The sequence below is a fragment of the Schistocerca cancellata genome, chromosome 1 (assembly GCF_023864275.1).
Source record: "Schistocerca cancellata isolate TAMUIC-IGC-003103 chromosome 1, iqSchCanc2.1, whole genome shotgun sequence".
Taxonomy (NCBI): domain Eukaryota; kingdom Metazoa; phylum Arthropoda; class Insecta; order Orthoptera; family Acrididae; genus Schistocerca; species Schistocerca cancellata.
The window spans coordinates 563,181,988-563,208,515 of NC_064626.1; the positions used below are offsets into that span (position 1 = coordinate 563,181,988).

General features: G+C 37.7%; 1 protein-coding gene across 1 annotated transcript in view; it reads right to left on the bottom strand.

Annotated features, from left to right (window-relative positions):
* Window positions 1–454: 454 nt before the first annotated feature.
* Window positions 455–26,528, bottom strand: part of LOC126181199 (CAD protein) — a 572,589-nt gene continuing 546,515 nt past the window's right edge. Inside the window, exons 28-33 of the mRNA XM_049924752.1 lie at window positions 21,844–22,166; window positions 20,994–21,135; window positions 20,835–20,905; window positions 10,480–10,658; window positions 7,268–7,472; window positions 455–1,171 (exon numbers count right to left, since the gene is read on the bottom strand). Of these exons, the coding sequence (XP_049780709.1) occupies window positions 974–1,171; window positions 7,268–7,472; window positions 10,480–10,658; window positions 20,835–20,905; window positions 20,994–21,135; window positions 21,844–22,166 (1,118 nt within the window). The 3' untranslated portion in view covers window positions 455–973. The remainder of the gene's footprint in view (window positions 1,172–7,267; window positions 7,473–10,479; window positions 10,659–20,834; window positions 20,906–20,993; window positions 21,136–21,843; window positions 22,167–26,528) is intronic.

Sequence of the window (26,528 nt, forward strand, 5' to 3'; positions counted from 1 at the left end):
CAGAATAAAAAATATTTGGAGGCATTACTTTCCCACATGCCCTCACCAGTAGGAGGAATGAAAAATGGCACCTAATGAATCTGATAATGTGACATTCTCTCATCGTCCTCTTGCCCATATTGATATACGGCAGTGGGTTGAAGGGTAGTGTTCATGCTGAAAGCAAAGTATTGCCTTTAAAATTACAACAGTCTTAATATGGTTTCATTATGCCCTAATTTCTTCTTCAGCACAGTAAATTCTACATAGTTTGCTACAGTATTCAATAGGAGCATCTATTTCACCATGTATGAAAAGAGAACAAGAGTAAAAACCAAGTGCACATCCTTGTAACCTTCTGTATTTGTAATGTTAGATGCTGCAATTTTTCTCAATTATAGGATGTTGGAAATCTTATTAATATTTACAATACATTACAGTAAAGAAAACAAAAAAACAAAACAAAATTGTCCTGATAATTTTATTCAAAATTGATATACAAAAGTTTTTTAACAGTGCAACTGATAAGTTGCTAACATTTGACATACAATACACTAGCAAGTGATACTTTGACATCATCAAGTTCAATAATTTCAAAATTATAAATGGACTGAAAAAAGGGGAAAGATGGTGACAATGATGGAAAATGACAATTTTTTGTCTACATGGGCAATATTCAGAGATAATGAGATTACTTTCTTTATTAATAACTGAATACTGCTAGATTTTTTACATTTTGTTAGTTGTGACTGGCTGTTTTTACAGAACAGCTTCATATTACTTTCAGATTTGTCATAAAAAAATACAGTGAATATAATTTTTTGAGTGTCTTCTTAGATACTCTCTACGGAATGTTGCATTCTAATACATAATCACAATACTGACTCAAAATAGAAATAACTGTGATAAAAAAAATATATGTATATCACTCATGGGCACATATCACAGTGTAAAGGTTGAAAGGTTCCTCACAATGCATCTGACAAAGTTTTTATCAACATCGCCCAAGAACCATTGCAAGCAGTGCCATACGAACATACATTCCACATTCTGCTTGACGGAAATAAGCTGCTCTCGGATCAATGTCAAGCTCTGGGCTGATCTCGAACACACGTGGAAGAGGATGCAGAACAACCATTTTGCGTTTGGCCAGTGTCATCAGTTCAGGAGTAACCACAAAATGTCCACAAGCCTGTGAACAAAAAATACAATTTTTTCTATGAAAAATAACACTGGGGAATATTACTCTGTTGCAAGTTACTCCAATAATATACAGTAGTGCTGGTTTTCGATATCATTTACATCTGGTTACTTCAAAGATGGATTATTTTATGAAAAGGATAAGTTGGTTCTGACTTAATAAAGAAGGCATTAAGTTGCAGACAGACACAAAGGAAAGACTGCTACACATCGGAGCTTCTGACACACACACACACACACACACACACACACACACACACACACACACACACACTCTCTCTCTCTCTCTCTCTCTCTCGGCCTTTCAACTGTTCACAGGTGGATTAACTTTCCTACTTCTTACCATTGTAGATTAAGCCATAGAAAGAATTCCAGGTCTTTTGTTGGCTACCAGGTTCAATAATGAGAAGTTTGATTATTTTTGCCTTGGTAAATGTACTTGTCTGGTACGTATAATTTGAGGATCTTCAGTTATAAATTAAACATGTTTCTAATGACATCTGTCCATAATTTGACACCAACTGCCTGCATTAGTTTACTATACTACTTCTTTAGTCCTCTCTTATAAACAATGGAAGAAATAAAGGTAACCACTCACTTTACAGTAAGGTGTTGAGCCCATGACAGGAGCATGTCTGAAATTGTAATTACCCTTTTTTAGTGTCCGTACTTGGAGCCACACAAAATAGGGGACTGAGACTTGAGAAGCTCGCACTCAGAAGGCAAGAGGCAAGGGGGACAAGGGTTACGTTTAGCATAATGTACTGATGCTACGTGGTCAAATTTTCTCTTGATCACATGACCATTTATTCAGCTAGACAGATGGTTGTAGGCACTCACATAAAAGGCCGTGTAGAAATTACAGCAGAGCTGACACCTATCATGACTGCTTTCAGAGCTGGTCCTGTCTGATGCGACTTGACCAGGATGTGCTGTGGGGTGCAGATGGCAGGCTTTGCACTTGGGCCTTTTACAGGAATATAACAGCTGATGTGCTAAGTGCATGCAGTGTAAGGGCTGACTACCTGGACAACTAACTCCTCCTCTCGCAGTACAAGCATCTTGTCGCACCAGAGATGGGGGGTTCGTTCATCCAATGCACCCTTCCAACCCACAATATCTCACTCCCCTGTCACCCATCCACTTCCAACCTTATCACCATGCCTTCCATTATCTCCCTCCCTCCTTCCCTCACCCCCACTCCCCTCCTCCACTACATTCACACTGTTTTCTTCACAGTCTCCCACTTTCTCTGTTTTATCTTGCAGCTTCCACTCTTCAACCTATTCTACAATTTCATCATCCAATTTTCCTGCCATCTTGTTGCCTCTTTCTCAGCCTCCTCCTCCTTCCTTCCACCCCATTCCATCAGACACAAACCATACTCTCAATGAAGCTGCAGCACCAAAACATTTGAAGCGAGTAAAAGCACACATGCATATACGCCTTTCTTCCATAGTTCATACAGGGTGACACAGAATAATGGGAATGTTTGAAATGAGTAGTGGCAGCCATGGGCAGCTGGCAACATTGCAGGTTCATGACAGTTAGCAAGTAAACAGTCCGCCATTTCAGTAATTATGGATCAGTGGAACAGACAACAGCATGAGTTAACCATAAATATGTTTTATGAAAACAATGATAGTTTGGTAATGGCGAATAGGGAGCTTTGATATTTTTATAATTTAGGACATCATGATGCCATTCCATCGAAACATGTGATAAAATATTTGATTAATAACTTTGAAGAGACTGGATCTGCCCTCAAGAAGAAACCAACTGGACGGTCAAGAAGTGTGCATTTTCCAGTGAACATTGACGTTGTACATGGGTCTGTCTTACGGAGCCCAGGACAGGACAGTGTTCACGGAATTCTTCATCTTGATTTAAAGTTTCACCTGTACAAACTACAGATGGTGCAACAATTAAAGGACAATGATTACTGGTTACGATTAGGATTCTGTCAACAAATGATGATAAAAATAAACAATGACAATAAATTTCTAAACAAGCTGTGGGTGTCACATGAGGCACACATCCATCTCACATGTTATGTGAATGAACAAAACTTCCATTACTGGGCAAACACAAATCCTAATGACATTCATGAGCACCCTTTACATGCTAGTAAATTGACAGTATGGATTGGTGTTTCATCACATGGACCATATCTTTTCACAAATGAACAGGGAAAAACAATAATTGTCAATGCTGATCATCATGTGGAGATGTTACAAACTTTCATTACACCTGCATTCAACAAATTTCCAAACGTTCAAGAAGCCTTGTTTCAACAGGATGGAGCGACTTCACACACGGCACGGCAATCAATGGCATATGTGTGAGAACTGTTTGGCAACTGTGTGATCTCACAATTTGATAACATTCCCTTGCCGTCCTGGATCACCAGATTTAAGCATTCGCGATTTTTTCCTTGTAGGTCTACCTAAGAGCAAAGTCTACACAACTCGACCAAGAACCCTGGATGAGTTAAAACAGAGAATTCGGGATGCAATTCACAGTACCCTAGCTGAGATGTTACACCAGTCAATGAGGAAGCTCAACAGCAGATTTCAGGAATGTATTCGTACACAGAAGGATGCCATCTAAAGGACATATTTTTTTAAAAGGAAGGTTTCAATTACTATGAATGCATTTTTTTCCTTCATTACTCCTAGTTTTATTGGATTGTGGAAATGTTCCCATTTTTCTGCGTCATCCTCTATTTTCACCTAGGCACTTCCAGCATCATATTAATCCTTTCACAAGTCAGTAACATGTAAAGCCATGAAATTATTTAATGGCTATGGCTTTACATTTCTACTATAATTAAATTTGAGATCTGTGGGACTGTACACACAGATGCTCTGGAAAAAGTAAGAAAATAATCACTGTAAAAACTTTGCTACAGGTTTAATTTTCAATGTGAATACCACATTTTTTCTATTCCTATTTATTCCATTTTTAGGGCCTAAACATATAATTAACAGACACTTACTTTAGATGGGATAATTATAATAATGATAGTAATAAAAGTTCTTTGTATGTCAATTTGAAATTTAAATTGTGAAAGGTATTTCACCACTTTTTACACTCAATTAACAGCAAAATCTCACTTAGTATAGCAGTTAATATGAAATCTGACCATGGTAGTTGCAGACAAGTGAGCAAGTACATTGTTCTTTATCATTCTTTATCAAATGAAATTGCTTTCTCTTCATCAATTCATTGTGAAACAAATCGAAGAGAGGTATATTATGGACTGTAACTGTTTCCACACAATCAATAGAAGTTATGTATGCAATGATACTTTGAGATGATGCGTGTCTTAGCCAGGGACCTAGAAATGACTGAGGGGCTCAGTTCCACCCCAGCCGCAGTGGTCCACAACCCCACGGTGACTACTGCAGTCCACTTCACCCCTCCACCGCCCCACGCCGAACCCAGGGTTATTGTGCGGTTCGGCCCTCAGTGGACCTCCGCATGGAATGTCTCACACCAGACGAGTGTAACCGCTATGTTTGCGTGGTAGAGTAATGGTGGTGTACGTGTACATATACGTGGAGAACTTGTTTACACTGCAATCGCCGACATAGTGTAACTGAGGTGGAATAAGGGGAATCAGGGGAATCAGCCCACATTTGCTGAGGCAGATGGAAAACCGCCTAAAAATCATCCACAGACTGGCCGGTTCACCGGACCTCAACACAAATCCTCCGGGCGGATTCATGCCGGGGTCCAGGTGCTCCTTCCCGCCCAGAAAGCCGTGCGTTAGACCGCACAGCCAACTGGGCGGGCTCTTTGGAGTATACTTTCATAGGAATATTTGTACTCCGATTGTTCCTTTCTCTCATGTAAATTTAATGATATTTAACTTCGATAGCAAAGATGTTGATGGTCATTTTATTATAATCTTTGCCATGAAGTCACATCACACGAAGAAAATCAAACAGAAAACATACAAAAATTTTTACTTCAAATGGTATCCTTCCAAAAATGAATGAACTATTCTTAGAGGAGGCGAGGTATTTCTCTCTCTATAGTATCCCTTCTGGGCTGTTGTGGAATAACAAATGCCTGTTTCATGAAATCAATTGCATTTCAGAGTAAAGAGGAGCACAGACAGAATGTTGCCATTTGCTCTGCGCAGGCAGATGATTGGCAGCCAATAGTGTGTCAGCAGTCTTGTATCATGGGTAAAATTTTCATGTTTCCAGTGGCGTACGGATACTTCCACAATCAGAAACAGAAACTCACAGTTCTTCTATCTATCTATCTCCAACATAAATATGCATAGCTTCATTTCAGTTACCAAGTGTAATACATTCATTGTAACTTGGCAAATGAAAAGGATGCAGTTCCCTACAAATTAATGTGGTCTGCCCAAAAGCCTTCATGAAGATACCAGATTACCATATTTACTCGAATCTAAGCCGCACCTGAAAAATGAGACTCGAAATTCAATGGGAGAGAAAAGTTTTAGGCCGCACCTCCAAATCGAAACAAAGTTGGTCCATTGTAATATGAGATACAATTTAGGTCGAATGAATGACGATACAGCTACAGTAGTTTGGTTTAAGTCGTAAGCTTAGCAGTTAAGCTTTACCAGGTAGCCGTTGCTATGTGTCAGGCGCTCTGTCCGTATTTATATGGGTACCCTTCCTTTTTCACGTGTTTCGTCTGGTTTCAATCGATTGCTTATTTTGCTTTGATCTGATAAGTGCTGTTTTCTCTGTTATAGGTGTTTACGTCACTCTAAGTTGAAAATGCATCACTGTACTGTGTCATGCATTGTTTGTCGCATTCTGATAGTGCGTGTTTACGGCCTGTCGCTGCTGGCGGCATGGCTTGCTTTTGTGCGCGCTAGCGCCGCTTACAATTAAAAAGAGGCGAACCGTCTCATTAGCGAAGCAATGTCAAGTTGTTACTTACACTGCTGCTTTCTTTGAGAATTATCAACAAGAACCAAATAATAGGCTGCGTATGATAGAACACGTTCTGAACGAGAGTTAGGCGAAAATTTTTCTCCGTTTGAAAATCTTTGCGGCCGCTTCTTTAGTACATCAAATTCTGCACAGAAATTAGAGTCATCTTAGATTTAAAAATATAGTCAGTTGCTGTGCTTCATTTCTGACTGTATCACTATTAGGCATAAGAATAATACGAATATCAACATGACACGATAAGTATATTCTTCAGCGTTTGCTGTTGTCTCACTCTAGTTTCGTAGTTTATTAGGCAGAGAGGATTTAAATGAGATAGCAACAAACACGGAAGAGAATACTGCTTGTGATTCACATTTCATCAGGTTACTATTAGCAACCATCTCTTCTCACAGTTAGGAAAAAATTCAGAACGTAGAGTTGGCCATATTGAAAAACATCCCAGTCTTGCCAGTCGGATTTTCGTAGTACATTGAAATTCTACTACATTCGGAGATGAACAATACGGAATTTGTATTTACTTCGTTGGATAATGTATGAAAATGCAGTGGTCTAAACTCAGGGCGGAGAAAAAAGAAGCTCGTCTTCCACCTTTTTTTTTTAAATTTATTTACTGACGCAGAGGTTTTGGCGCCAGTATTTATGTTTGTGCCTACAAAGCATGCCTGTGTAGCGCTACATATATTTGACGGCAGAAGTTAGTTATGGCGGCACCTACCAACATTTTTCAGAACTTCCGCTCACTTTGCACTCGATTCTAAGCCACAGGCAGTTTTTTGGATTACAAAAACTGGATAAAAAGTGCGGCTTAGATTCGAGTAAATACGGTACCCCTCTGTCTTTTTGTCTGCTAACAGTATTTACTCTTCGTAATTAATTATATCAAACATGGTTTCAATGCAGCAGGTCAAGGGATTTTGCTCCTGCAGATTGTTATTCTCTTCAGTTAATATTTTGATTTAACTCGGCATCACTGTTATTTGCTGATTCAGAAATGCTAGTCCTCTGTAAACATAGAAAATGTTCTTTGGGAGCTTTACACATGTAATACACCCACATTATAATAATAATAATAATAATAATAATAATAATAATAATAACTCATAAACTAAATTTAGAATCTTCACTGCATTCATAATATTTACCTTCTCATATGCTTCTTGAGATGGAAATCTCTCTCTCTGAATGCGGGTCATGTACAGGACATCTGTTTCTGGAAGAGCTTCCTCCAGCGTACTAAATTCTTCCTGTGGTATGCCTTTTGATGCAACGAACTGAACAACATTTAAAGGCATTCCAAGATTTGGTGGATTCACATACCTCAGCTGCACATTGTATAATGTAAGCAACCTACGGAAAAAACATTTTGTTTTTATTTATTTTATGTTGGCAGATATTACCTACAACACATTTTGTTCTGCACTAAAGTTCAAACTTGCACATATGTACATAAAAATGTTTTAACTATAGGACCACTTATCATAATAAAAACTTTTGTAACTTATTTTACTAATCATCCATTAAATGATTAAAGCAGTATCAAAATTACCTGGTAGAAAATTGGCTCACTATGTTAAATATAAGAAATTAGCATTTTTAATAGCTATTACAAAGACTTTGGCAGTTCTTAAAGATAATTCCATGCACAAAACTTTTGTTACTGTCCTTTGGTAATGATTAAAATGTTCAAGAGCTGAAAGTCCATGGATAAATTTTGTGCTTTCTCCAAAATTTAGAGATGAACATCTATGCTCGAGTTCATTCCTGCCCAAGAAAATGTTAAAAATCAAGGGAAAGGGAACAGTGCTGTAAAAATACAGAAACATTATTTTCCAACACAAGTGTAAAAGTATAGAAAATGAATCATTTTATAGTTAAACGGAGAAGGAGAAGAAGAAGAAGAAGGTGGAAGAGATACTAAATGTGTCATGTACAACTGCACTGAATAGTTGCTTCCAAACCACACACAATTTTAACAACAGCTATCTTTAGATTTGTTAATCATAGAACAAACTGCCAGATTGTCATAAAATGAAGAATATGCTGTCTATCAAATACATAATTAGGCTACTGAGGATTTTCATTGTTCTAACAGGAAACAGAAATCTTGATTCAGTCCTTCATTTCTATCTCAGAGGCAACATGAATTGAGAGAAAATGTAAATAAACAATCATACAGAACATATTTGATGCCATTTCTAGGAACCATGATCTCTTTTGCTATAGTAAACAAACAAAGTCTGGATCACAACTTATCTTACTGATTACCAGTTTCAATTGATGTCACATACCATATTCAGGTCTTGCACTACACAGTGCAGTTTATCAAAAACAGTGTAGAACTAATACCAATGTCAACATCAGTTTTACACAGCTATTGACAAACTGCCTTTCCTGTTGCCTGATCTGAATATGATCTACAGTTCAGATTGCAGCTGGTAGATGGTAATATGAGTTAAGATCCAGTTGGTGTGTGTGTGTGTGTTTATTTATTTACTTGTCATGTAGGAATTATGCATATGAGTAGTTGGATTTGGCAGTGGAATGAATAGCAGCAGTAATTCAATGAGGAACTTATTTTATGAAGCCAAAACAGGTAGCACGTAATGTTAACTTATTATGTTAAACTTCCTACATCCTTGGCTCGACCTGCAGCATTGCATTCAAGTTTTACTTTGCAAAAAACTAGGCATTCATGTGATTTGTAAAGTCACACAGCCTGCTAGGACTAAACGGATCCCATGCTCATCCAATATGATGCAATTCCATTGCTTTACAACAATAAAAAACACACTGCAGATTTTGGTAGTATTCAACTTTCTAATCCCCAGATCCAATATTATGTTGCAATATGATGTAAACTAGCCTCATGTTTGTGTTTTAGTTAGAAAAGCCTAATGTTTCTCCAGCACAGATAAATAACAGATTTTCATTTTTAATTCTCCCAAAAAATCTGAAGACACAATATAACAATTCTAAAAATTCATGACGTGCAAGTCCGAAGAGGAGCCAACATTGACTCTGACCACTATCTAGTGTGGATCAAAGTGAAATTTACTCCAAAAAGAAAACTCATCTTCAAAAGTTTGACAGCAAGAAGATCAAAGAAAGCAACATAAAAGAAAAAGGCATTAAGACTCGTCAAGGAAACACTCATGGGCACAAAGTCAAAAGTGAAATTCATGGGCCAACTGTCAGAGCCCTTTGAGGTAAAGACCGGTGTGTGACAAGGTGATTGATTGTCACCACCGCTCTTCAACCTTGTTCTGGATAAAGTCATCCGAGAATGGGAGAAAGATTTGAAAACCTAGGACCACTGGAAACCCATTCAACTCTGATGAAAGAATGATGACATCAACGTCAATTGTTTAGCTTTCACAGATGACCTAGTGATACTAGTGACCTGTGAAAATACAGAAATCAAACAGATTGAAGTCCTCAAGGAATGCGCTGAGAAAACTGGGACTACAAATTTCATTTGAGAAGTCCAAGTTCATTTCCACTAAATTCAACATTCAGGAACTGAACAAAAAATACGGGCAGATCAAATGAGTTCCACACTTCAAATATCTCGGTGAGGTCATAGAACTTGCAGGGTTGGAAAAGGAAGCACAGAAAGTTCGGTTACAAAAACTCAAATGAGCATATGAGGGAAAGTGTGAAATCCACAACAAGAAATGTACATCCATTCATACAAAGATCAAACATTATAATACAGTTATTAAACCTCAAGTGCCGTATGTGAGCGAAACCTTGGTACTTAATAGAAAAGGCAATCTGGAGAACATCTTGAAGGAGGAAAGAAAGATCTTGAGAAAAATGCTGGGACCAGAAAAAACAGAAGAGGGGTATGGACTCAAATCACACAAAGAAACACAAGAACTATCCAACCTTGCTGCAGGTATCAGGAAACGAAGGCTGAAATTCTATGGACACATTTATAGACTCCCATCTTCAAGGCTAACTCATAAGATTTTGACACACACTGCAAAACAGAAGAACATTCCATGGATAGAAGAAGTCAAATATGACTTGGAAAAGTCAAATATGACTTGGAAAAGTCATAGATAGGAACATCAGACATACTAGACAGGAAACTTTACCATCGGAAGATAAATAGGTGGGTAGTAAAGACAGAGAATGAAGTCCCTAAAAGATCAGGGACCAAGTGGCCAGAAGAAAGCTATATGGGCTATAAGAAAGGTGAATCATAAATGTAATGCATGATCCAATAGGGTCCATATGCTCATAATGACAATAATTCTAGAATGAATACTAGTGGGTGTAGATAATATATAAGCACACAATTCATAATGAAAAATACAACTATACATTCAGAAACTAAATATACAAATACCTGGCAAGAGAATGCACTGTCCTTCCATGTCTAAGATCTCCCACCATTGTTATTGTCAGGCCATTCACAGTGCCTATCTCTTCTCGAATTGTGAAGACATCCAGCAGTGCCTGGGTAGGGTGTTCACCAGTACCATCACCGGCATTCAGCAGGGGCTTACGGCAATGCTGAGCTGCACGCTAAAAAAAAGGAAAAAAAAAAAACCCTTGAACAAAGTTTCACATTATTTATTTTCTTTTTTAAGAGAACAGAATGATGGAAGGCTCTCTGTAAAGTAATGAGTGTAAGTACTCAGTTTCTTACAGCACTCACTTTTAAGAAAAGAGTGCAAAAGAACCAGAATGTTTGGGAACACACAAAAGTCTAAACAGCGATTGAAAAGCACATTGTTTATGAAGCAGTTCCTAATAGCATGTTCATTTGTTTCACTACATATCCTTACGAAAATTCTGTAGCTCTGCTCTTCCAGTTACCTCATCAAAATTTTGTTTTACAAAACTACAACAGTAAGCAGTAATGAAAAAATGTGTTGCAGACAAATGGAGCCTGGCTTAATAAACTTCTCACAAAAATATCTCTAAACTTAAGGGATACCCCTTAAGTGGCAACTCCAATGTGACCAAGAAGAAATAACATACAAGACCATAGACATAAACCAAAATGCTGCATCTCTAGGTGAAGCTGAAGTGGACAGGGTCAATGCTAATGTTAAATAACCACCATTTTGGATACAGAAAAAACAACTGATATTTGTTTAAGTCAAGCTGAAGCAAAATTTCATATCACCACCTCAACATCTTAAACTATGAAATTAAATAATTTATTAGTGCAACTAGATACATGATTTGTTCAACACATTTTGGATTTGATTGCCAGTTCTGAGTCAAACGAATATTCATCAAGTGAAAAAAACATAAGTAAGTAAACTGCACTTTAGTGATATAGAAGTCAACTATTATTAAAAATTAAAGAATAAGCAAAATAAAGTATGGCCAAAAAGATCCTTGAAACTTCGTGGTTAGATAAACACTCTGGCAGCATAAAAAGTATTGTAGCTATTTTTGAAAGAGGTGAAAATAAAATGGCTTTGATGGCAGACTAAATGATGGAAATGATGTTAGTTAATGACGTTCAGTTGACGCCAACACGGAAGTTGTCATTACATTTACACACGCAAATCAACAAACTAAAATGTCAACTGAGAGAAAACAGAAATCAGAGATGGTGATGTTGATATAGTGAGAACAGGAAACTATCAAGATACTACAAAAATGGGAAGTACTGCCACTACCATTTTCATTTTTGTTTAGAATTTAAACTAGAAAAAATGTGTTCATACTTGTAAATGGCAAAATCATGTGATCTAGATGTGGCTCTCAAAATACCAGTAAAATATTCTGGGCATAATAACAGTCAAATATTCTGTCACATATATTACTTTGGCCTGCCACTACTGCATCTTTGTCAAAGATTACAACAAAGAGTAACTGTTTATGGTAGACAATGGAGCAAACATCCCTGTCCTAAGAACAACAACAACAACAACAACAACAACAACAACAGGAAACGACAAAACAGAAAAGGAATGAATTCAAACCGTTTGTAGCAAATGGTTCTTAGATTCCATCCTTTTGTTGTTGTTGTTGTTGTTGTTGTTGTTGTTATTGTTGTTGTGGTACTCAGTCCAGGGACTGGTTTGGTGCAGTTCTCCGTGCTACTTTATCCTGTGCAAGCTTCTTCATCCGCCAGTACTTACTGCAACCTACATCCTTCTGAATCTGCTTAGTGTATTCATCTCTTGGTCTCCCTCTACGATTTTTACTCTCCACACTGCCCTCCAACACTAAAGTGGTAATCCCTTAATGCCTCAGAACATATCCTACCTACCAGTCCTATCTTCCAGTCAAGTTGTGCCACAAATTTGTCTTCTTCCCAATTCTATTCAGTACCACCTCATTAGTTATGTGATCTACCCACCTAATCTTCAGCATTCTTCTGTAGCACCACATTTCGAAAGCTTCTATTCTCTTCTTGTCTAAACTATTTATCGTCCATGTTTCACTTCCACAAATGGCTACACTCCATACAAATACATTCCAAAACGACTTCCTGACATACAAATCTATACTCTATGTTAAACTTCTCTTCTTCAAAACTGCTTTCCTTGCCATTGCTAGTCTACATTTTGTATCCTCTCTACTTCAACCATCAGTTATTTTGCTCCCCAAACAGCAAACCTCATCTACTACTTTGTCTCATTTCCTAATCTAATTCCATGAGTATCATCTGATTTGATGTTCATCTAATATCCTCCTTTCAAGACACTGTCCATTTCTTTCAATTGCTCTTCCAGGTCCTTTGCTGTCTCTGACTGAATTACAATGTCATCGGCAAACCTCAAAGTTTTATTTCTTCTCCATGGATTTTAGTTCCAAGTCAAAATTTTTCTTTTGTTTCCTTTACTGCTTGTTCAACACACAGATTGAATAACATCGGGGATAGGCTACAACCCTGTCTTACTCCCTTCCCAAATGCTGCTTCCCTTCCATGCCCCTCAATTCTTATAACTGCCATCCGATTTCTGTACAAATTGTAAATAGCTTTTCGCTCCCTGTATTTTACCCCTGCCACCTTCAGAATTTGAAAGAGAGTATTCCAGTCAACATTGTCAAAAGCTTTCTCTGAGTCTACAAATGCTAGAAACGTAGGTTTGCCTTTCCTTAATCTGTCTTCTAAGATAAGTCATAGAGTCAGTATTGCCTCACGTGTTCCAACATTTCTACAGAATCCAAACTGGACTTTCCTGAGGTCTGCTTCTACCAGTTTTTCTATTCATCTGTAAAAAAATTCGTGTTAGTATTTTGCAACCGTGACTTATTAAACTAATAGTTCAGTAATTTTCAATCTGTCAACACCTGCTTTCTTTGGGATTGGAATTATTATATTCTTCTTGAAGTCTGAGGGTATTTCGCCTGTCTCATACATCTCACTCACCAGATGGTAGAGTTTTGTCATGGCTGTCTCTCCCAAGACTATCAGTAGTTCTAATGGAATGTTGTCTATTCCTGGGGCCCTGTTTCGACTTATGTCTTTCAGTGCTCTGTCAAACTCTTCACGCATTATCATATCTCCCATTTCATCTTCATCTTCTTCCATTTCCATAATATTGTCCTCAAGTACATCGCTCTTGTATAGACCCTCTATATACTCCTTCCACCTTTCTGCTTTCCCTTCTTTGCTTAGAACTGGGTTTCCATCTGCACTCTTGATATTCTTACAAGTGGTTCTTTTTTCTCCAAAGGTCTCTTTAATTTTCCTGTAGGCAGTATCTATCTTACCCCTAGTGATATATGCCTCTACATCCTTACATCTCTCCTCTAGCCATCCCTGCTTAGCCATTTTGTACTTCCTGTCAATCTCATTTTTGAGACATTTGTATTCCTTTTTGCTGCTCCATTTACTGCATTTTATATTTTCTCCTTTCATCAATTAAATTCAATATTTCTTCTGTTACCCAAGGATTTCTACTAGCCCTCATCTTTTTACCTACTTGATCCTCTGCTGCCTTCACTGCGTCATCCCTCAGAGCTACTCATTCTTCTTCTACTGTATCTCTTTTCCCCATTCCTGTCAATCGTTCCCTTATGCTCTCCCTGAAACCCTGTACAACTTCTGTTTTTTTTTTCAGTTTATTCAGGTCCCATCTCCTTAAATTCCCACCTTTTTGCAGTTTCTTCCATTTCAATCTACAGTTCATAACCAATAGATTGTGGTCAGAGTCCACATCTGCCCTGGAAATGTCTTACAATTTAAAACCTGGTTCCTAAATCTGTCTTACCGTTATATAATCTATCTGAAACCTTCCAGTGTCTCCAGGCCTCTTCCATGTATACAACCTCCTACCTCCTTTCATGATTCTTGAACCATGTGTTAGCTATGATTAAGTTATGCTCTGTGCGAAATTCTACCAGTCAGCTTCCTCTTTCATTCCTTACCACCATTCCATATTCACCTACTACTCTTCCTTCTCCTCCTCTTCCTACACTTGAATTCGGGTCACATATAAATATTAAATGTTCATTTCCATTTCCCTTCACTATCTGAATAATTTCTTTTATTTCATCATACATTTCTTCTATCTCGTCGTCATCTGCAGAGCTAGTTGCCATATAAACTTTTACTACATTAGTAGGCGTGGGCTTCGTGTCTATCTTTGCTACAATAATGCATTCACTATGCTGTTTGTAGTAGCTTACCCACGCCCCTATTTTTTTATTTATTATTAAACTTACTCCTGCAGTGCCCCTATTTGATTTTGTATTTATAACCCTGTATTCACTTGACCAGAAGTCTTGTTCCCCCTGCCGCCAAACTTCACTAATTCCCACTATATTTAGCTTTAACCTATCCATTTCCAATTTTTAAATTTTCTAACCTGCCTTCCCGACAAAGAGATATGACATTCCATGCTCCGATATGTAGAACACCAGTTTTCTTTCCCCTGATAACGACGTCCTCTTGAGTAGTCCTCGCCCGGAGATCCGAATGGGGGACTATTTTACCTCCAGAATATTTTACCCAAGAGGATGGCATCATCATTTAATCATAAAATAAAGCTGCATGCCGCCGGGAAAAATTAGGGATGTAGTTTCCCCTTGCTTTCAGCCGTTTGCAGTACCAGCACAGCAAGGCATTTTGGTTAACGTTACAAGGCCAGATCAGTGAATTATCCAGACTGTTGCCCCTGCAACTACTGAAAAGGCTTCTGCCCCTCTTCAGGAACTACACATTTGTCTGGCCTCTCAACAGATACCCCTCCGTTATGGTTGCACCTACGGTACGGCTATCTGTATTGCTGAGGCACGCAAGCTTCCCCACCAATGGCAAGGTCCATGGTTCATGGAGCGAGATTCCATCCTACAGTTTAAAATTGTTGAATGTTGACCTATGATAAAAAGATATATTTTTGATGCCTATTTATTGTCGCAGGCACTTAAAATTGCATATTAAGTATTGATTTTTATCATCAGTTTTACCTTATGATTGATTTCAAAAGCAAAAGATTAACTGATAACAACTCTCAGTTGAACATGAAAGGGAATATGTCATGAATTGAAGCCACTGAGAGTTAATTGCTTTCACATTAACTGCAAATTTTCTGAAATTTTAAATAAGTTTTGAGAGTTGGGAAAACTACATGTCACGCGAAACAATTTAAACATGATAAGTACCAAATTTCATCATCTACTGGCCCTTGAATCTGCTGCAACTCTCTCACATTAGAGCGAAACAAACTGCATATTGCAAAGAACACAATATGACTGTTTCTATATACTGTTACAAAACCAGATAGTCACTGTGTTCATGGAAATAATCATCAAACCACTATCCAGTTCCATGAATAGATGATGGCAACTTAATCCTTCATGGGAAGAAAACATGTTCCAAGATAGAACTCTGGAAAGTTTATTATCAAATCCCACGAAAAGAAGACAATAAATAGAAAACAGCAATTACACTTCATTTGATCTACACAAATTTAACTTTGTGCCATTGGATTTAAGGACGCAATTCAGCACTTTTCAAAGATAAAATACAATACAATTCCATATCACTTTTCAAAGAAAAGAACTAGATTGTTCAGAATATAAGTTTTCTGTGATATGTAACCACTCCAGAAGGAAAGAAACCAGGCTTGGAGACTGTACAATATGCAGGGCTGGTCTCCTGGGAATTCAGCCACCACACTCACAGATGTGGTTGTTTGTCAACAGAAGATTCACTGGGCTGTTTACCACCAAGTCTCCTGAAGCTACCCACAGCATCGGTAGATGCAAGCCATGCTGGTACGTGGCATACCGTTCATGGTAAATAGTGCTCAGTTGCAGGTGCCTATTTGCATCCACACAACCACATGTCCAAATGACACCATGCATGTATTCCTCTGCTGATGGGTATGTAAACTGATGCTCAGCCCCTTGTCAGCCACTTCCCCTCGTATCAGACCAACTTCCAGCCGCTCTTGAGTCTATGCTTTGCACCACGACACCTGTCATTGGTGCTACCGATCAGACAGTGCTGTGTCATACCTTTGCCAGGATCACCAGCTGCTGGATGTCCATCCACCACTGCCCTGCCCCCCCCCCCCCCCCTCTCTGCTGGACCTATGTGACAACAGCCCACAAGCTCACAGCTCTGTGGTATAGTGCTGTTTATCACCCATGGTACCTCCCGGATCACCACCAGTACTGATGATTGTAGACTTTGTCATGGTGGGCCTCTGCTACACATCATCAAGATGGACTTTTTAAGCTTTACACAAATGTGGAGTTTCATGTCTCAGAGCTGTATTGAGTTTAGTTCAAGGTTAATAAATAAAAAGTTATTATTGTAACTCGTGAATTAAATCACTACCAGCCACACCAGTGGCAAAGGTTGTAACAGTGGCAACAAGGATAATAGTTTCATAATATAGTACTACTCTGTTGCTAACCCTACCTTCCCCATCATTGCCTGTGTTGCTATTGTCCTATGTGGACATGGCACGTCTCTTCCAGTAAGATGAAATTTTGTGTGTTCATTGATTGATTACATGTTGTGTGTTGTTGTTGTTTTGTTTCAGTCTGCTCTGGTGGCTGCTCAGTGCCTCCTCTTTTAAGGGCTGCATTTCTCCGAGATGGTTGTACTATCTGTCTTAAGAGGGGAGGAGTGTAGGCTATGCAAGACAGGGCCCCTTGTTATTTAACCACCACAATGTATGAGCTTTGTGGGCCAGGTATGCTCCTACTTTACTTTTGCAGGTTGTTTGTCAACAGAAGATTCACTAGTGTGTTTACTGCCAAGCCTTCTGCAGCACTCACAATGCCTGCAGGCACAAAGCACACCAATAGGTGGTGTGCAGGTCGTGGTAAGCAATGCTGCAGTTGCAGGCCCCTAATTGTGACCACATGGTCACATGTCCACGTGACTCATCTGCATTCCTCTGCTAACAGGTACTTAGATCACCCCTCAGCCTCTCAACAATGAGTTCCGCTCGACTGTGACTGCCTGCCACCCACGGCTACCCCCTGACTCATCACCACTACCAATGATCATGGACTTTGTCGTAGTGGGTGTTCACTAAACATCATCAGATGGGCTTACCTGTTGTATTCAAGTGTGGTCTTCATGCTCTGAAGTTGCACAGAGTTTAATTCAAGGTTAATAAATAAAGAGTTGTAAATGTAATGTGTGCATTCAATTATTACTAGTTGCACTATTCAGTTAAGGTCATAAGGGGAATGGGAACAGTCACTGTGAAGACAACTTGTCCAGAAACTGAGAAAGAAATTCTAATATTTCTCTGTACGCTCAACATATTTTGTCATCTTGTAGAACATATTGCATAAAACTAAGCTCTGCTAATTATGAAAGGAAGACAAACTGGACTGCAGAAGAAACAGAGCAATTTGAAAAATGCAAGGAAATTTTATTCCAAACTTCACTACTAAGTTTCCCTACTGTGAAGCATGCACTTGGGTTTATTGTGGTTGCATAAAATGTTTACAATTGAGCAGCCCTACAGCAGAAACACTATGGAATTTGGAAGCCTGCTGTATTCTTTTCAGAGACGTTATCCCTTGTCCAGAAGAATCACTCAGCTTACAACAGAGAACTTCTCACTATTTATTTAGTGAGCAGAAGAACAGTTTTTGTGTATATAGATAATGGTCTATTAATTTTTGTATTCAAACCAATGCAATTCTGTTATCTCCAGTACATTTCACAGCTCACAACAGATTTGCATCATGTATCTCTCTCACAAAAAAAAAAAACGAAAATTCAAGTAGCAGCATTTCACTGAAATTCAAACAATTTACTACTACTGAGGGATTAAAATGTGGTTTGACATTTCACTTGAAACCATTAGTTCGCATGTATCCAAATAATTTATGATCATAGTTCTTACGTATTATTACAAAATGGCTCACCCTGGTACGACAGTTGTCAATAAAGCTAATATCCTTAAAATCTGTCAGGCCAAACTTTGAGCAGGATGTGCAACAATTGATTGTGGCACATACAGATTCTCCAAGAGAAAATTACACGTCATACTAAATGACCTTTGGGGAATTGCTCATTGTTGACACACATTTTCAGATGGTACATGCTGACCGAGTGGGTCCAGCACCATCTTCTAACGGATTTATTTATTATTTATCTTTCATACACAGATTCACAAGCTGGATGAAAGTTGCACCCCACCAAGACATTGAAGCAGAGACAGGAGCAACAGCAATTTTCAGTTGCTGGAACACTGCAGCAGGTAGCATACACACAGTTTCAGGCTAGTATGTTCCAAGCTTGGGCGAAGATTTATAAAATGACTAGAATTACTACCGACTATCTCAGGCTAATGGAAAACTTCACCATATATTGAAGAGTGCTATATGAGTCCATTCTGCAGCTAAATGGATTAACTTAATACCTACTATTCTACTTGGCCTGTGTTGCTCCTTCCAGAAAGGAAGCAATTATGCAGTAGCAGAAATTTTGTGTAATGTTATACATAAGCTACCCGGCGATTCTTCCGGGAACTTCATATCACAACAGACATTGTCCCTCTAACTTCTGTCATCGAAATCAAGGAAAAGACGAAGCACCTAAAGCCTGAAGAGAATTCCCACAGGACCAAAGAAACTCCTTTCACACACAACGATATTAAAAGTACAAGTCATATGTTCAGTAGACTTAATCAGATAAAGAGTGGACTCACAATCATATGCAGGTCCTTATAAAGTGATTCAATGTTTACTGAAGGAGAGTACCGTCAAGAGTAAAGGTAACTTAATCAACATTTCTGTTGTTTTACTCAAGCCAGCATATCTTTTCTGCTGATGATAGTGCACCTGAGGAGTCAAAACCATTGGACCTGCTGCCTGTTAACCAGGATAAAGAGTGTTTGCAAGTGCCTCATGCAATTTCAAGATCAGGATGTGTGGTGAAATTCTCTACTCAGTTCACAGAAATAATTGACATCTGCACTGAGTGGGAACACACAAATTACAAGACAGTGTCTGAAAAGTAAATTGTTTTTCAAGCACTTCGAACAGTATGTTCATTTGTTTCACTAAATGTCTTTCAGTTTTATGAACCCTCTTTTGTTATCCGCATTTTGTTTTGTGTGTTAAAAAAGAAGAGTTGTAGGCAGCAGTGAAATTAGAAATGTAGCAAGCAAGTGGTGTTAGGCTCATTAAATCTTGTACAATAAGATCAATTAACATGAGGAATAACTGTCTCAAGTTTAACAATCATAGCTTGTGACAAAGTCTCTGCTTCAACATAATGTAATATCCATTACAGGAGTCTATTTGTTGATCCTACAGCACTCTGGAACTGCTATAAAATTCAGGCAAAACTAACAGCAGGAGATAAGGTAAAGGGGATGATGTGAGAGTGAGCTAACTAATGAAAAATAATGAAATGAGGATGTTTAACAAAAAATAACTGGCGAATAACTTTTTAAATTCAATTAACATCATAATGTTAGTTGGTTACTTGTTCCATGGGTCACAATGCATGTTATATCATAATGACATGAAGTGTGTCAGTTTTCACAATATTAACTTAATTGAATACATCTATAAATATCTGGACATAGCAATTGACAAAAAACAATATTTATATGAAAAAAATGCTGTGACTTACCAAGCGAGAAAGTGCTGGTAGATAGACATAATAAAAACACACACACACACACACACACACACACACACACACACACACACACACACCGTTGTTTGATAGCTCAGTGTACTTTTAAATGTGCCTGTCTGCCATATAAAACCACCTCTATGAGGAGAGTATACCCTAATTCAGTGGTTGAACTAAATTGTCTAAGAAGCTCTAAAATGTGATTTTTCTAACTTAAAATGCCACCTGAAATTTTCGATCCTCCTACTTTGCTTCCTAATTAATGTTAGTGCTTTAAATTTGTTACTGGTGTAGTAGCCCCTGATGTGTTGCATTGAACATGTTTTTTAAAACTAAGAGAAACCATTTGCAGAAAACCAACCAATAATTTTCCTCTATCACTGTTTGGATATACTATTATATGTCATATGCAAAAGAACTAATTCTACTTTGTGTGTACTGAACTGAAGATCGTTAACATACATGAGAAGAAACACCTTCAAAATTTTCTACACGGTCAATATAAACATATATGTAACAAAATGATCTAATTCTGCAAAGTTAGATTATTAAACAATAGCAAAATATAGAAGAAAAAAAACACATTTCCCTTCAGCACCAACAATTAGGCCTTTGCAAGGATTAGTTTGGAAATAATTTTTGTTGTACTTTTAGTAACTTACAGAAACAGCTCCTGGTTCTGGATGCCTCAAGACAACAACATCTGCATATCCAGCCATCACCTGAACTGAATCTGGTGAATATAAAAATAATTACTCAGTTTATTAAGATAATTAACTTTTGAGCAAGTTAATGAGAGCCATTACAAATAAAAAGCTTACCCTCCAGTGTTTCACCCTTTTTAACAGATGAAGAACTCTCGTCCATATAGATTACTCTTCCACCAAGCCTCTGCATTGCAGCTGAAAAGCTGCAACTAGTTCGTGTACTCACTTCGTAGAAAATGGAAGCCATTACTTTCCCCTGAAATCAACAAAAACAAAAATGTACATGGTTCGAAGAACATTCAAAAAGTAAGATCTGACTAGCCACAGAAAGAATATATCTGCAGCAATAATGCTCCAGTAATTGTTCTCTGATACATAAAAACATCTTTCAACACACCTGCCCACATTGTTTTGGCATTTGTAAGCTCACTAAGCATACACCACCACCAGAGGTCTCTGCATGATTATTTCATGTAACAAGTCATTTGGATACAATTGGAATGATGTAAGTGTTCCAGACTGTGGAGTGAAGTTTATGCTGTTTTTCACTTAACAACTTTAACCATTTTTAAAAAATTTGTTTCTTGTTCTGAAGTTACACTTAAAAACCCACTGCAGTTACAGACATTTAATAACTTCTTGACCTGTTATTTGGTAGTGAAATGAGTTGATGAGTATCATTTACCAAAGTTGGTTTAATAAGTGTTCTGGTTGATAGCATTTTACAAGAAATCAATCGTTTTGGACTAAAAGTTGAGGTAAATATGAAAGAATCCTGTTAATGGTATATTATTATGGATATATAAATTAAAACTACTTACATTTATGTGAACAATTTAGGAACTCTTCTAGACACACTGTATCATGTACTGATAATATTTAGACAAGAAAGGAAAAAAAAAGTATGCAACATGTGGAGCTAGCATTACTATGCATATAATTTGTTCCCAAAAATGGAAGTTACCCGTAATACGTGATCCAACTGCCTCTCCTTTTGCACGAACACTCTTAGTGTTTGTGCAAGATTGAATATTTCATTCAGCTGGTCCTTAGTGAACATACTGACAGAAAGAACATGTTGACCAGTGAGCCCATGGCTGAATGATGAAGATTGTCCAGGAACCACACTAGGGAGATTGGGAATGCTGTCACTCTTGTATCGCAACAAGGGCAATGGAGAAATGCTTCGCTGTGGTGCTGCAATTGGAGCAAGTCCATCGTGGGCAGCAGGAAAACCAGTTTGTTGTTTTGATGAAGCCATGTCTGATATCAACTTAGAATATTTTTCTGAAAAATAAAAGGAAGAAATTTATTTCATCACTAACTATACTTGGCCACACATTGCTGTGGCTCTGCCTGGTTCAATGAAAAAGCAAGAAAATAGAAAGCAGACATTTATAATATGTATGGGCATTTGATATATGAGGTGTATGAGAAAAGTAATGAGACTAACAACACTGTGAATAATCTTGCAATGCTGTGTTGCTCTACTTGTGTAGACTGGTGTGTTGATCCCTTCTCAAAGTGCAGTCTGAGTTTCAGCATCATACAGCCATCATGTGATTTCTGACAGTAGCATCAGTGAACATGTTTTCTTATTGTGTATCATGAAAATCTAACAGCGGAATTTAAAACAACATTAAAACTTCAAGTTTTGTGTTAATTTGGGGTACTTGTAAGTTTGACCTTTGAAAATTTGAAAGAGGCCTATGGGGAACATTCTTTATCAACAGCACAAGTTATCCACAGGTACAAATCGTTTTTGGAAGGCTGAGAACTTGCTGATGACTAACTTCGCTCAGGGAGACCAACTTCAAAAACCAACTAAAGTGTCAAATGTGCATGTGCTTTCGTGAATTTGTTACTCCAGGACAAACTTTCAACCAAGTGTTTTACAAAGTTGTCCTTCAAAGACTTAGGAAAAGGGTGAACTGAGTGACACCAGACATTGCAGGCAAGTGGATGCTGGTTCATGACAACGGCCCATGCCACACGGCCACTTCCCTCACAATGTTTTTAGCTCAAAAATCATTCCTGTTACCCACAGCCGCCCCCCCCACCCCCCTCCTAAAGTCCTTATGCTGCTTTTTTCCCCCAAAACTGAAAAATATCTTAAAATGATGTCATTTTCTGGAGAACATTAAAAAAGAGTGTGACTGACATGTTAAAGCCCCTACCAAGTGAAGCCTTTCAGCAGTGCTACGAAGACTGGGAACAATGACTCCACTGGGGTGTAGGTACTGAAGGAAAGTACTTTGAAGGGGACAATATTGTCGTTCAAAGAAGGGGGGCGGGATTTTAGTATATACAAAGAATCAGTCTCATTACTTTCCTCAAAAAAAAATTTACACACACACACACACACACACACACACACACACACACACACACACACACACACACACAGGGTGATTCACAAAGATATGCAAATATTTTAATATGTTATTCTACAAGTAAAACTCAAGAAAAATATAAACATAGTTCTGCAAATGTTTAGCTACAGAGTTACGGCTAATAAAAGATTTTGCCTGAAATTTAGCAACTTCACTAATATGAAGCCATAGCAAAAAGGTTAAAGTAAAGCAAGACATCCATTTATTTTGTTGTTACTGATGTGGTGAATCTAATAAAATATGTCCTAGATGTGTATCTGCAGTAGTTTTTCAGATCATCCAGAGATGCAAAGACGTAATTTCATAAAATTTTTACTTTATTAACTACTTAGCCCAATTTGTTTTTTTTTTTAATTCCAGACAATTGCACAAAGTTTGCAACAGAAGTTGGAAAAATTATGGCAATAACGTTAACTGAAACTGTATGAATGTGTCAGATAATCTTCCGTTATTAATACCATAGCGTACGTGAATTCATCATGGTAAACCGGAAAAAAAAAAAGTTCAAGAAGTTGTACAGTGTACATACAGTTTCACAATACATTCACAATAAATGTTCAAAAATGTCTCCACCAAGTGCAATGCATTTAGTTGTATGTTTACGAAGAGATTTTGTTGCTCATTTCAGTTTCACAGGGTTGTTGTTTTTAATTTCATTGATTACATTCATAATGTGAGCAAGTAATGCCTCAGCTGTACTGACTTTGTCCTCATAAACTATGTCTTTCATCCATCCCCACACACAAAAGTTAATTGGCGTTAAGTCGGGCTATCTGGGTGTCCACAGATGTATAGCACCACAAACAATCTGTTTTTGGGGAAAATGTTCATTTAAATGTGTAGTAACTGCGTTGGTGAAATGTGGATGTGCACCGTCATGTTGAAAATACATTTGCAAATCTCATAGCAAGTGGAATATCTTCAAGCAAGCAGGGCATTTCTTCGGAATTGTTAAGTACATCTTGCCAGTTAGACGTCCTGGGAAAATGAATGGTCCAATAAAGTGTGTGTTGATTATATCACACCACACATTTATGCTAAATCGCTGCTGGAAATTGCATTGCACTGTTGCAAGTGGGTTTGCTTCAGACCATACATGTTTGTTATGTAAATTGTTTATACCATCTCAAGTAAACTGTGCCTTATCAGTAAATAAAATGTATTTTTGTAACTGCCGATGAGTATTTAACCAGTTGCACAACTCCAAGTAAAGGGTAGGGTCTCCTGGATGTAAATGATAAACTTTTTGTTTATGGTAAGGATACAGATTATTGTACTTCAGTGCATGCCATACCTTAGATTGTGATATGCCTATTTGTTGAGAGAAACATCATGTATCGGTACCTGGGCTATGTTGAGCAGCACCCATAATATCACCACCACCACCACCACCACCACCACCACCACCACCACCACCACCACGTATCAAGCACTCATACCAATTATAAACTCTAGGTAGAAAACTTGTCTCCCCCTAACATTCAAAATACTCCGCTAATGGTTTGTGCATTCGGAAACCTCCGAGTTGGATAATGTACATGACATTCGTTAACTGCAGCCATAGCATTACCGTCACATTTGCCATAAACAAACACCATACTAGCATATTCCTCTGTGATAAATTAGAAAGGCATCCCTATTTCATAAACATTCTACTAACTACAACAATTACTATGTGGTTTCACTTAAATAAGCTGTTGTTTTTATGTTCTTTCATTGAACGATACAGAAAACTCTTTTCCAGGTTAGGAAATGACAACTCTAACAGTTGCCAACAATGACATAAATGTTTCTACATTCTTAATGGAAAGTAAAAAAAAATTACTTTTATAAAATCTTCGCTTCTCCAGGTGCTCTGGAAAACTACTAGAGATACACGCCTGGGACATGTTTTATTAGATTCACTGGTTCAATAACAACAAAATAAATGGAGGTCATGCTTTACTTTAACCTCACGCAGCTTTGCAATGGCTTCCTATTTTAAATAAATAAGTTAAAAGCTTTTCAAGAATTTTGCTAACAACATTTCCCTATTTATGTGTTTTATACGTAGGGTGGTCAGAAACAGTCTGAAATGTTTGTGAGGCTGTTTAAGGTAGGTTGTTCTTAGAAATAATTGTTAAGAAAAAATTCAACACACTTTGCCAATCCAAGTTAATTAATGTTGAAGTTAGCCAATCAGATCATTGAAAGTGCAAATTCAAATGGCCCACCAAAAATGGTGTCACCAAACACATGCTTCATTTGGTTTTCTCAAACCAAGCAAGAGACTGATACAAAAATTAGACGTGGGACAGTAGTAAAGATCGAACCCAAGCCAAAGTGATCTACGCTCTGAGAACAACAACACACTAACTGTATATAGTTGGTGACTTGATTTGCATGCACAATGGCCTGATTAGCTAACTTCAATGCTGATTAACTTGGTAACAGTGCAACATACTTAGTTTTTTTCTTCAGTGTAACCTACCCTGCAACACCATTACAAGCTGTTCAGACACTTAGTGACCACCCTGTATACACAGGGTGGACCATTTTAATCCATGGTGGAGAATAACTAAGGATGGAGATGAGATAACAGCAAAATGTTTTAGATAAAAGTTATAAGTGGCAAAGAGGGTCACACATTGCTACTAGCAGCCATGACTTTGAAGGTTATTTTCTAGGTGATTTGAAGGTTAAATTGGTTTTTCCCCCCATGCAAACCCTAATATTTGAATATTTGATTCAAGATTTGTAAGCACTGGCAAATTTCACATATAAAATGATACATTATAGAAGGTCATGGCTAGGTCAAATAAGCAAGTATGTTTTTAATTCTAATAAGGATTAACTCACAATAGAGGAGGGATGCAGCAAAATACAATGTTAGATACAATTTGGAAGAATCACCCTGAGGACAGAGAGGTCAGGAGCCTCATTCAACAACTTTTAAATCAATAATCTACATTTTATTTATGCCTGGTCTGTCTTGAAAAGGCCACAGTAACATTTATATGGTGTGGTGTATTTATTTTTGCCAATAAAACATGTTATTAATTTGAACTGGAAGTTCAAATCTCTGCTCTTTCCAAATTCAAGATCAGAAATAGGGGTTTCCATGAAACAAAACTCAACCTTCGACTGACCTTCAATAATTACCTTTAAAATCATAGTTATTGGTAATGATATGTGAACCTTTATGCCTCTTCGAATCTGCATCTCAAGACTGTATTTTGTTCTATCCCTCCTCTATTCCGAGTTAATCCCTACTAGA